Source organism: Fukomys damarensis, unplaced genomic scaffold, assembly GCF_012274545.1.
Source record: "Fukomys damarensis isolate Sample0158 unplaced genomic scaffold, DMR_v1.0_HiC HiC_scaffold_36, whole genome shotgun sequence".
NCBI lineage: Eukaryota > Metazoa > Chordata > Mammalia > Rodentia > Bathyergidae > Fukomys > Fukomys damarensis.
The window spans coordinates 2,592,392-2,605,139 of record NW_022900948.1 but is presented as its reverse complement, the minus strand read 5'-3'; the positions used below and the strand labels follow the sequence as shown (position 1 = coordinate 2,605,139).

Here is a 12,748-nt window from a genome sequence, read left to right as displayed (position 1 = left end):
ATGAGTGGATATACTTACATCATTTCATCTTCATACTTTTGGCTTTCAAGGAAAGCTTACTCCTTTACCTGAAATGAAAATATGAAACCCTGCAATATTGTTTGTTCATTCATCAGGTAGTAATGTGTAATGGATATAGCTTATATACAAAAGGTAAAGTAACGGGTACTATCTGAAATTAAGCACGTGTGAAAAAATGCTTTATCTACTTCAGAAAAATCTGAGCCATTGATGTTATATAGTATCAATTATAAGGCAAGTAGACCTTTCTTTTTAAAGTTCTTCTAAATTGTGATGATCTAGTGCCTTTTCTCAGTAACTTCCTTTTCATCATTAAAATACTTTAAATCATCTATACTTTTCTGCCTACTAGTCTCACTTTGGTACTTTTTAAAAATCTGTTTGCTTGGAAAGGAAGCATTTCCTTGCAACTGTGCATCTCATGGTTACCGGCTATGGCCGCACTACACTTAGGCTGTTCATGCTAATTAAATAGAATGAACTGGGTTTTCTACTGTTTTTTTCTCATAAGTATTTACTTATTTTTAAAATCTAGGCCTTCTTTTACTTTGTTATCTTCATATAATATTTTCTAGTATAAAGTGTAGTTTGTTAGATGCATGGGGAGCTTCAGAGATCCAGGAAAGACTCTTAAGAAAAGGCATTCTTTCTTAAAAGACGTATACTGTATCTTATTAAGCAGTATATATTATTTTAAATTTCCTTGTATTATATCTTTCTACCACAGTGCATATATTTTAGCAGCTTTTTAAAAGCTTTTAAAGAAAATCCCTGTTTCTCTTCTTCTTATAAGGGGAGAAGGTACTATGCCGCTCATTTCTGAGATGCTTGTCCAAAAGCACAATTTAAAAAATGGAATTCAGGTGCGCTGTTGTTATTGTTAGTCTACAGGAGGTAGAGGGGAAGGAAATAGGGAGAAAACAGACATAAAAAGTTGTGATGTTTGGCTTACAGGAAGGCATGTGGTAATGAGTGGCCAGATTGTATAGGTGATTTGATGCATTTAATAAATGCAAAATTGTGATTCTAGACTGAATTGCTAAGGTAAAATTTTCCTCCTAATATGATTTTTGTGGCAAATGCTATATGTAAGTGAAAAGATGTTTCTGACAAGGAAAAATTAATTTATCCTTTATTCTCTCCTTCCCTTCCCTTTCCACTCCCTCTTTCCCAAATCTTTACTCAAACCTACCATAGGCATCTCAAGGGGTGTAGGGTTTATTCGATTTGACAAGCGGATTGAGGCAGAAGAAGCTATCAAAGGCTTAAATGGCCAGAAACCTCCTGGTGCCACAGAGCCAATCACTGTAAAGTTTGCTAATAATCCAAGCCAAAAAACCAATCAGGCCATCCTTTCCCAGCTGTACCAGTCTCCAAACAGAAGGTATCCAGGACCGCTAGCTCAGCAGGCACAGCGTTTTAGGTAAGTCTGGTCCAGTTCTTGTGCCCAGCTACTGAACTGAAAGAGAATGCTCAGGTCTACTGTCCAGTACTTTTACTGACAGCATCTCTGGCTTGCTTTTGTCATTATCGTTGTTTTCTTTCTTTTTTATGGGCACAGAGAAAAAAATCATACACACACACACACACACACACACACACACACACACATCCATTCAAGATATATAACCTTTGTGAATACAATGAGTTTCTATAGATGGATTCCTCCATCCCTTTTTTGTTTCCTATAGTTTAGCAGTTGGCAACATTCTCTGTAAAAGGATCATATAGTAATAAATGTTTTAGGCTTCATGGGTAATGATGTGTGCATCTTTTTTTTTTTTAACAAGTCTTTAAAAATGTAAAAGCCATTTTTAGCTCTTGGGCCATACATCAGTCGATGGCAGCCTTGATTTGGCCTGTATGTGGTAATTTACTGTCTTTTGCATAGTCTATAGAATGACCATGACAGCACAAAGAACACACTCTGTGTTATTTTTAAAAATTTTTTGATGTAATCTATATTTCCATAAGCAATTGCACATATGAATCATTTCCCTTTACAGTAACATCAGTGACACCAGCTCTTAGAAATAAGCATTAATATTTACTGTTATTACCCATACTTTTAGAATATATACTGACTAGTAAAAAGAATGGATATCCATTAAGATACATAAATAAATGAATAGATAATAAATAATTTTACAAAAATCCTTCATGTTATTTTATAATTAATATATTACACTTGTTCTAAGACAAATCAAGAAATGCTGAATTTTAATTGTTTTTTATAATACATTAATATAAAAATTCCTTCTACATAAATTTTTTAGAAATTTTGAAAAGCACGAGGAAAAGTTGAGTCATTTTAAAAGTTTATTTTGTTTTAACTTTAACGATTCTATCACTTATACCCTATTGTGTTACTGACAGGTATATATTTTCCAACTTTTCAAGTTTTAGTCTAATCTTTGAATAACAACCAAATCAGGACTCATAGAAAATACCCCTAACCTGCATGTGAGAATAGTGACTATGCAAAAAGCTAAACAGAACTTCAACTGTTTTTGATTTCATAAACAAGTCATTCAATTTTTATCTTTTAAGACACTTTAAAATGTCCTTTTTTGATCAGATAGTATACTGCAGCCATAATGTTATCTGACCCTCACAACACATTTTTCATTACAAGTGTGTATCAACTTTCTTTCCTTCCTGAGATAGAACAATTACTGAAATAATAATCATGCATTTAACCTAAAAAGATGGAGGAATTCTGTTTTCTAGATTAATTAATGCATATTTTTTCATTGGGTTATTAAGATGCTAAAGAGAGTAGAGATAAATCATTTAAAATGTCTCCTATAAAAACTACTCCAGGGCCGGGGATTTAGTTCAGCGGTTCGGTGGCCTGCCTCGCAAGAGCAAGGACCCGAGTTCGATCCCCGGTACCAAAAAAAAAAAAACTACTCTAGAGTTTTACTTGAGATATGGAAAAGAAACTTGTCAGAAACACCATGTTGAATTTCTATTTAAGTTGCCTTTTGCCCTGAGAAAAAGAGATGCTACCTTTGAACAGGGAAACCACATCACCAGTTTCCACCAAGGTGGAAAAAACACCTTGGTAAAATAGAAATGCGTGTCACCATTGGCTTTGGTGGGTGGTAGTGGCAGTTGCACCAGAAGATAGAAGCACGGGCCTGCTTGATACTTGCCGTTGTGGAGAAAGACACCTTACGTTGTTTCTCCCTTAGCCTGTAGGTTTCCCTGTGGTGCCTTTCATTCGTGTATGTATATGTATATGTATATGTGTATATGTGTATATATATATATATATATGTATACACACATACATACAGAGTCCACCAAAAACATGTGCACACTTCAGGAAAAGAAAAACTGGTATTAATATTTTAGTACTAAATTTTTTGAGATATCACGAGAGATTAATACAAGTTACCTTTGGCCTCTACAATTACATGAGGTGCTCAGAGAGGTGACCGTTAACTTCCAGACTTTTATTAGTATGGCAAACTGCTGCTTTGGTAACCTCATTTTTTGAGATTACTGCACATGCATTTTCAGTTTCTCCTCTAAGGTCCAGCAGTGTAGTGAGTTTTCTGTGATATATGACATCCTCTAGGGTCCCCCTGTTTGAAAAACATCATACTATTTTTCTTTTTCTGAAGTGTGTGTGTGTGTGTATGAGATATATTTTTTTTGGTGGACTCTATATATAGGACAGACAGGCTCAAAGTAATTTTATAGGTGTTTTCTAAGCATCCTGTGTAGTTAACTTCTGTTTACTGTTAGTAGAAAATTATGTTTAAATTCTTAGTAAGTTTTTGTTTTTCCAATTTAGGCTGCATTTTTATCTTATGATAGTTATTATGTAAAGCAGTGTTTGTAGAATCAGGATTTAATTTTGACAAAGATTGAGCTAGAGGACTGCAAAGACGGAATTCTGTCAAGTGCCTGACTATTAAAATGTCAGGGCCTGTAGGTGACTCCTGCAGGATTGGTGATGGTATCATCTGTCGTCCATTAACTCCTCTTCTCAGAGACCCTGCAGTTTTTTTTTTTTTTTTTGATGGGATAAAGCTTTCAAAGGCGATTCTGCCCATTGTACGTGTTTTTAGCTTTTAGTCGTTTTATCAATAAGATACTTAGAAATTCTTCTGTGACTTCTAAAGAAATTTTTAAAGATGAAAATAAGTGACCTCAGCTGCAAGGGAAATCTAGACACACAGAATGGGGATCATTATTGTTCTCTCTCCAGACTGCTAGCTGTGTCAGCTTTGCCCAAGTTCTGTTCTTACCTTAGCCTCGGTCCATATAGCCACATATGAACTAGTCATTGTGCTCAGTGGAGGTGTTTGATCGAGACTGGGTGTTGGAAAACTGATTTCTTTATTCCTAGAGTTCATCGTTAACCTGATGTGTGATTGACTGTTGCTTTTCTTTAAATATTTTTTAACTTGGCTGTCATTGCCTGAAATAAAGAGGGAACTGCCTTTCAATTTACAAAGACCCTCAAATTAAGGATGAGTGTTTTGATATTTTGCTCTTTTTCTGTAGTTCAGTTCTGTTTTCCTGCACACATTTCTAGTATTTGTGTTTAATTTTTTAAAACTTAATACATTTTTTTCCTGGAACGGGGAATTGAACTCAGGACCTTGCACTTGCAAGGCAGGCACTGTGCCACTGAGCTAAATCCCTGGCCCCTTGTATTTGTGCTCTAGTATTTCATGTTCTTAGTTTTGAGTTTGTCACCTTCCAGCAGGTATTTAGAAAATTCCTGTGTACTTTTATATTGTTATAGTACCTTGGGATTTCAGATCAGAGAATAAAAGTCCAAGTATTATAATAATAGTCAAGTAACAATAAGAATTATATTTAAAAGTGAACATGCAAGGTTTATGGTTCACTTGACTCGTATTAGTAATCAGATAATTATTTTAACATGAGCACCGTTGATCTGATAGTTCTTAATTGATTCCAGTTTTCAAAGTAAGACAAGCCTTTTTGTTATTAGGTAACAAACTTGATAGTGTAATTCAGGGCTGTTTAGTGTCTTCTTGGGATATGATATCTGCATTAAACTTTAGGCCATAAATTTTCATGTTCTTTTGGAGCAGCTTTAATTTTACTGAATGTGATCTAGTCTAATGGCCTATGTGTCTGCTTTTATGAGCTTTTATGCATTTTTAAAGGGCTATTTAAATCAGTTGAGTTGCAATAAAGATGTGTGATAGTTGTATCATCACAGTTTTCTTTTGGAATAAACTGATATGAAGCTTCTTGAATAATTTTTCTCATTCTTAGAAAATGATATTGTTTAATTGGGTAAGGAGGAAGTTGATCTTTTGTTAACTTCAAAGCAAATGTTGGTCAATGGCTTGGAGAGGTTTTTGGTAATAATTTTGTATGAGTCAGAGTTTTGTTTTCTTACTCACTAGTAGACTTTCCACGTATTTTTATTTCTGACTTTAATTTCTCATTTCCTCTTTACTTCAGTGTGCCCCGCCACTGTTAGTTAAATTTTTTGAAAATTAGGCAAGTACCTTGTTTTTATTCTCTATAGACATACAGCTTTAGAACAGGGATGCTTTACTTACTATATGGTTTTATGCAAAATATTGCCTGGTAAATCATCTGAAGTGTATTCCTGTTGAATGAAATACATTCGTACAATACCTCCACCATGTATTTTTATAATTTATACATGCACATGGGCTAAACTCTCATACCAACTCTTTAGATATCATTTATCTAATATTTTAGTTAATAATGTTCCTTTAAAGCAAGATGAGTGATATGTTCATAATTTTGAATTTCCTGTCTTCGCATGAGGCACATTGGATTATCTTGTACCTAACCTCATATAGTGGCTTGTATCTACAAGTAGGGGAAATGACTGGCTCTCTTTACTTAGGTTTTCTTTACTGTCATCCTAAAGTTGATTGTTCCCCTCCCCTGAATCCTTTTATAGCTACTTTTTTTGAAAAAAGAAGATTATTTTAATTAGAGCTAGGTTGTCCAGTTTAATCCTCTAAATCCCCTTAACTTGTTACAAGTACAGTGGATTGTGTCCAGGCTAAAAACAGGCGAGACTGCTGTTTGTCACCTCTGAGGATTGCACAGTCTTTCTTTGGGAAGCATGTGATGCATAGGGACTGAATGTAGTTATTAAAAGCAGTAAAAGATGTGTTTTTTTAATAGTAAAAATATATACATATTTAATGTACTAGTTAAGACTTACCATAGTATAGTACATCATCATGCATTACCCCTTCTCCCTGGTTATTCTGAAGGCGGTTTGGTCTTCACTTAAAAACTAAATTGCATTTTTAAATGACCATATGTAAAAGATGTCCTTGAGCTATGGACCGATACAGTAAGGACAAATAATTGCAGTGGTCCTTGTGTCCAAAGTATTATACCCTTTTCTCTTATAACTGACTTGTTTATAGTTTTCTGGTTGCTAATAGAATTGGGCTGTACAATACCCATGCATGAGAAGACCCATGGTTTTCTTTGAGTTCCCTGGGTAAATGTGGATGTGTAGCACTGAGAGAGCAAGGGAAACTGGGCTCACCTGCAACAGTTTGAGCATTGTGGCCCATGTGTTCTGGATCCTGTGCTCGTTCTTACTCTTCCTGGTGATAAGAGTGGAAGGACAGAAGAGGGTAGATGATTTGATTTAAATTCCAGAGGACTTTAAAGGGAGACTAATGAAGAAGTCAATGAATCACTGAAGATGATGATATTGTACAGGATTCCACAGGTATGCGAAATGTGAGACCCTTTGGGAGGGTCCTCTGAGAGCTAGTACAAGTATTCTTAACATCCATCCTGCAGATTCCAGGGATAAATTGGAGCTTAGGAATTGAGTTGTCTGTCTCTCAGTTCTGGGCCAGGTTTGATTTCTACTCTGCTATAAAAAATCCTGATAACTTTGTTAATGAAATTCCGTCACTGGATTTTGGTTGAATTCCTAAATATTTGATGGGAAAGCACAAGCGTCTACCTAGACACAGTTGATGTAGGTAGTGTTATTTTATTTTGAGTGAATTGTTAAAATGTCTCTGAATTCTGGCCTTTCAGCACTTTGGACAGAGATAGTGCTATGCTGCTTTGTTCTGCCTGTATCATATGCCAAATCCATTCTGCATTGATCATTTCGGCAATTTGGTGAAATTTTCTTTTTCAGATAACTTACTGATTAGTGATACCAATTTTTGTTCATCGTTTGGGGTTGTTTGTGACATTTATTTATGTATTTGGTACCTGTGTTTGAACTCAGGACCTTGCACTTGTGAGGCAAGTGGTGGAACCACTGAGCTAAATCCCTGTCCCTAGTGACTTTTATCTTGAGTGCAAAGGTATAACACCTCCTGTAACCTCTATAAAACATGAAACCCTCCCACATATGTACTCATCACACATGTGCCACTCTATCCCTCACATGTGTGAACAAGCTTGCTTAACTACTCCTCGTCGTTTTCATTTTATAACTAAATAGTTGATGATATCTTGATAAACTGTCACTTTTATTGTGTCACCAGATATTTGCTGTAAAACTGTAGTGATTCAGATCTGTGCTCTCTGCTTAGTAGTACACGAAAAGGAAAGACAGACAAGCACACACACATGCACACACACACACACAGAGGAGCTTTTATCACTGTGATTTGTTCTGTTTCCTTTCACTTCGTATTCAGTACTTTTTTTTCATTCTTATAATTTCCTGGTGCAGACTGAGGGTAGGGATATGCAAAGACCACATTCTTCCAATTTTGAAAGGCCAGAAGAGATGTTTGGCTTTTATAAAACTAGAAGGAATTAATTTTCATGTGTGTTCTAAGTTGTGCCACAGGTTAGACAAAAAGGTTGGTACTTTTTTCAAATTTAACCTTTCATGGTGTTAAAAGGACCCCTCTGCCCACTCTGGTCATGTTTGGAGAGTGTTGAGTATTGTGACAGATGAGGGAGTGGTTCTGTGACTGCGTATTAGAACACATCTCTCTTCTATAATTAAAAGTAATATAATCTATTCATAAACACTAAAAACATGGGATCTCTTAGGTGTCTTTTTGAAACTATTAACACAGTAAGAATTGAATGCTATAAAACCAATCTCATTTATGTAATCAGGAAAGGATGGACTTATCACAGTTACCTTCCATTATAAATTTTAACAAACATTCAAATTAATGCATTTCTTGCCTGCTTTCTTAAAACTGAGTAGGGCTACACATCCTACAACAGTGTAAATACAGCAGCAGCCTCAGAATCGGAGGTCCTAGCATTGTTACAATGGGTCTGCTTTCCTTTTCTAGACCCTAGTACATCTGAGAAAGGAGAAGGTTAGCCAAGTTGTCCATGAGATTCTTTCTGCCTATAGTTATACAATTAGTCTTTGATTCTTTGATAATTGGAAAATAATGGGTAATGTAAAAAAATCAGTAAACTGCAATCTGAATATTAATGCCACCTTTTTTACTAGCCCCGTGTGTCTTGGACCCACTAGAGTTTTGAAAATTAAAAATTGTGATTTTATAATAGTATAAAGTAACTCTCAGTACAGATGGAGCACCTAGAATTTGGCTGGTGAAAACCAAAATGTTAATGATTCCCGAGCATGTTTCCTGTCTGAGTAGTTTCCTCAGATGATCACTACCACTGTTCCCCCTGTACTGGCTTTGTGGAGGGGAATGCACACTTTATCCACTGGAAGAGCTAGTGTCTTAGGGCAGTGGTATCCATTCTCTCAGGAGTGTGAAAAGACTGTTTTGAGATTTCACATATAAATACTGTGCAAATATCCCCTCAGAAGGTGGCAGTAATGAGCCCAGCTTTCTTGAACATCAAGGGGAAAAATTAAAAACTGAAGCTTGCTAAATGTGTGTTTTGCAGGTTGGACAATCTGCTCAATATGGCTTATGGAGTAAAGAGGTAATGATAGAGGTTCATGATACTTGTAATTCCTTCCCACAAATAATTAGTTTCTTTGATTTGGGGAGTGATATTTCCACCCTCATAAGTTTGTTTTGGGTTTTATTTTGCATGTACAGCCTAATGAAAAGTTATCTTTTGAAGCACGGATGGTTCATGGGGTATTTTTATACCACTGGATGCCACCTGGTTTTTTAAAAACTCATGATTATTATTTTTTTCATACTGCATCGCGATGTTATAGCATGTTTTTATGTATGTGTTGGTTTTTCTACACCCAATCCTGCTTAATTAATGAAGGCAGTTTTAAATATATATGCCATTGTAGCTAATATTGTTCAGTGCAGCGGTAATGGCCATTTAATAGCTTACTAATACCTCAGTAGTGTAGCATGTAACTGCAAGCCACACATAGACCTTGGTTGAAATGTCAAGTAGTTCTATGTATCTGTGGAGGGAGACAAATTGCTAAAATTCTTGGGAATGAAAAGGGGAAAAGAAGTAAGTCCATTACTGTAACCATCTTCTCTTTCTGTTTTGTGTATGTGTGTGTGTGTGTGTGTGTGTGTGTGTGTGTGTGTATGTTTCCTATTTTGTTTAGTAGGTTTTCTCCAATGACCATTGACGGAATGACCAGTTTGGCTGGAATTAATATCCCTGGGCACCCTGGAACAGGGTGGTGTATATTTGTGTACAACCTGGCTCCTGATGCAGATGAGAGTATCCTGTGGCAAATGTTTGGGCCTTTTGGAGCTGTCACCAACGTGAAGGTCATCCGTGACTTTAACACCAATAAATGCAAAGGTTTTGGATTTGTGACTATGACAAACTATGATGAGGCGGCCATGGCAATAGCTAGCCTCAATGGATACCGTCTAGGAGACAGAGTACTGCAGGTCTCCTTTAAGACAAACAAAACGCACAAAGCCTAATGAGCTCTTGTCCTCAGTCCATTTATATATGAAAACTATATGACAAAGGCAAGTTAAGAGAAACTTTATACATTAGTAAATGTCTTTGTAAGTCAGTGTTGAGATGGGGATAAAACGACTACTTAGCATCCTAAGAAATATGTGAGATTTTTTATTGCTAGTATTTGAATTAAAACTTCTTAAATATCTTTTATGTTTGAATATGGACAAGAGGTACAGGTTTTTTACCTGTCACATTGCATTCTATTGCCTTCTTTGAAGAAGGTGGACCTTTTAAAGTGTTTCAGCTAAGGGAAGACATTTCTTTTCTTTTTACATAACTGCCTTGAACCTGTGAGTAAATATTGAGGCTTTGTGTTGTAATTCTTCAGTTGGTTGTGTCTTTTTTCCCCCCTTTTTTTCCTTTTTCTGGTTAGCTTTGTGTTTGGTTTACATTTAAAGCATTGCTATTATGTCTAAGAAAAGTATTTTGGAAGTTTACATTTTTATTTATGAAGTTAAAACAGTATTTATTTTGTAATTATGATTTGGGTTGGGGAAGGGGGGGGCTACATTATAAACGCTTATTGTAAGAATACTGGAGAACTTTTCGTAAAGCAGTACCTTGCCAAAGAGATAAGAGCCTCTTTGATGTGGGTTTAAAAAAAGCATCTATTTTTATAAAAAAGAAAATTTGGAGAAACTTTTTACTGGTCCTGGAACAAATATTTTGACTTGAATACTTTGAGAAATCTCTTCATATGACACCTAGTGAGCTTTTAAAATTTACCAGGAAATTTGCAGTGGTTGGAAAATTTAGAAGGATTTATGATGTAGCAAATACTTTTGAGATCTTTGTATGAAAGGAATTGAATCAGTGAGGGAAACACTGCTGGTTTCGTTTTTGTAATCACCAGTGGAGTGTGTGATCATCCTGGTTATTATGTGATAGATGGCTCACATTGATTTGTGATTTTGAAACAAATAAAAAAATTTACAAAAGAATATATAAGAGCAGGCAAGAAATTTAAATTACCAAGAGATGGGGGAAAAATCTGTTCTTCCTAAAGAAATCCCTTCAGATAGAGCTCATGGTGTTTAGTGATGTACTTGCAGTATTGTTTGAAGAATTGTTTTGTCTTGAAAAAAAAAGATGTTGCACATGATTTGTACTGCAGCAAATCAGCAAAAGTGATCTGAGTTTGGATATATTTGAAGGTATTTTGAAAGTTAAGTTTAAGGCTAACACCTGAGCTTTGTGTAATGTAAATAAGACCTTGTGTTTATGAACCTTTCAGCTAATTTGATTTTTTTTCCCTTACATGCCAAGTGATGTTCAGGTTTTGAATGTTTTTGTATCAGTTTTTTCCTTTGTAAATGGCATTAACATTGTTACTTGAGGTCTTGCTTAATCACTTTTGTTGTCCTGAGGACTTGAATTTACAGTGCATCAAATTTGTTGCTAATTTTGTCTGTAGATAGTCTAGCTTCAGCTGTTTATGGTAATGCTACATTTTCGTTTATAAATATGTTTGTGGTAAAAAAGAAAAATGAGTATAACCATAGGTTTTGAACAAATTTCCTTACATTTTTCATACAAAAATCATAAATATCTGTATGCTATTGAAATTTAACTTTGTATGATGCTTAAACCACTATTTGGGGAAATAATAAAATAAGTCTTTACCATGTATGAAAGAAATTTTAAAAATACAAAATATTTTCTGATTAGCATCTAGCTTATAATAAATTTTCAAAAAAGCTGAAGGTAAAAATTGCCTTCACCAGGATGCACTGAGAACTATATAGTTACGTCCTGCTTTTTGTATAAACTGAGATGCTCACATGCTTCCCCTTAGAACAGGCAGTGTGCTATGCATAACATAGGTGTACATTATCTTTGCAGTTGCTTTGAGTTTTATTTTTTTATTATTTAAAACTGTAGTTAAAATTTTCAGTATAGTACAGTACATATACTGTGAGGCGCGTGCTAAAGTGAATAAGCGAGTTTTCATGCTGACCCACTCAATGCTATTCAGAAATCAATTGGCTTAGCACTTCCTCATATCCTTAGGTGCATTTAGATTGTCAGAGTTAACCTTCTGCTTTTAAAGAAAAATAAAAAATAAAATACATGTATATACTTAAAAAAAAATAAGGTTTCCCTCACGGGAAAACAGCAGCTACGTGCTTCTTTCCTATTCTACTGTAGCAAACCGAGGCATTGATGAGAGGGCATGCAAATTGTGCTTCACTTTACAGTGTTTATCAGAGCACTTAATAAAATGTAAGGCTGGTATTTATTTGAAGTTGTACAGTATGACTTAATTCACATCTGTTGGAATAGAAAATATATTCTGTTGAGTATTTAAGAGGCTGTACATGTTTTCTTTTGTGTTTGGATTCTTTGTACTTTTTCATGTTCAGTACATCAATAAACAAAGTTGAAGGGAAAGAACAGTGTGGTGAGTAGGTCTTTATACACATTTTGGCGGCAGGGGGGGGTGTTCCTGTGCTCAATGCAATGAACAAACTTACGGTCCCTTCAGTTAAAAGTGGTTCCCTCAGAGCTTTAGTTGAAAGCAGTGTTGTCTAAAGAATTCCAAAAGGCAAGTTAATTGAAGTAGAATGCAGAAAAAAAAATTATTGACTGAATGACACCTTTGATTAGTTAGCTTTCAAATTTTATTAGGTGAATAATTCTTACAGAATACGTACTTTAATCTAAAAATTGTAAAGTCTGGAAAATCAGATGCTGATAGCGTTCTGTAGCTCTGATTTAACCTTTAGCCTTTTGTACAATGGAGCTTGCCCTCACTGATGTACTTGAACTAACAAAAAACAACAGAAGGAAGATGACTTATTCTGCTTCTGCTGGTGAGATTTAACTCACCCACAGGATTAAGTGTTAGTGT

General features: G+C 35.2%; 1 protein-coding gene across 21 annotated transcripts in view; it reads left to right on the top strand.

Moving 5' to 3' along the window:
* Nucleotides 1-12,281, top strand: part of Elavl2 (ELAV like RNA binding protein 2) — a 168,747-nt gene extending 156,466 nt beyond the window's left edge. For 16 of the 21 annotated variants that reach the window (XM_010626989.2, XM_010627000.2, XM_033759156.1 and 13 more), the window contains 3 exons: nucleotides 1,219-1,444; nucleotides 8,884-8,922; nucleotides 9,524-12,281. In XM_010626989.2, coding sequence (XP_010625291.1) covers nucleotides 1,219-1,444; nucleotides 8,884-8,922; nucleotides 9,524-9,854 — 596 coding nt within the window. In that variant the 3' untranslated portion in view covers nucleotides 9,855-12,281. The remainder of the gene's footprint in view (nucleotides 1-1,218; nucleotides 1,445-8,883; nucleotides 8,923-9,523) is intronic. The other 5 variants (XM_033759145.1, XM_033759150.1, XM_033759148.1 and 2 more) reach the window with 2 other exon arrangements.
* Nucleotides 12,282-12,748: the final 467 nt, after the last annotated feature.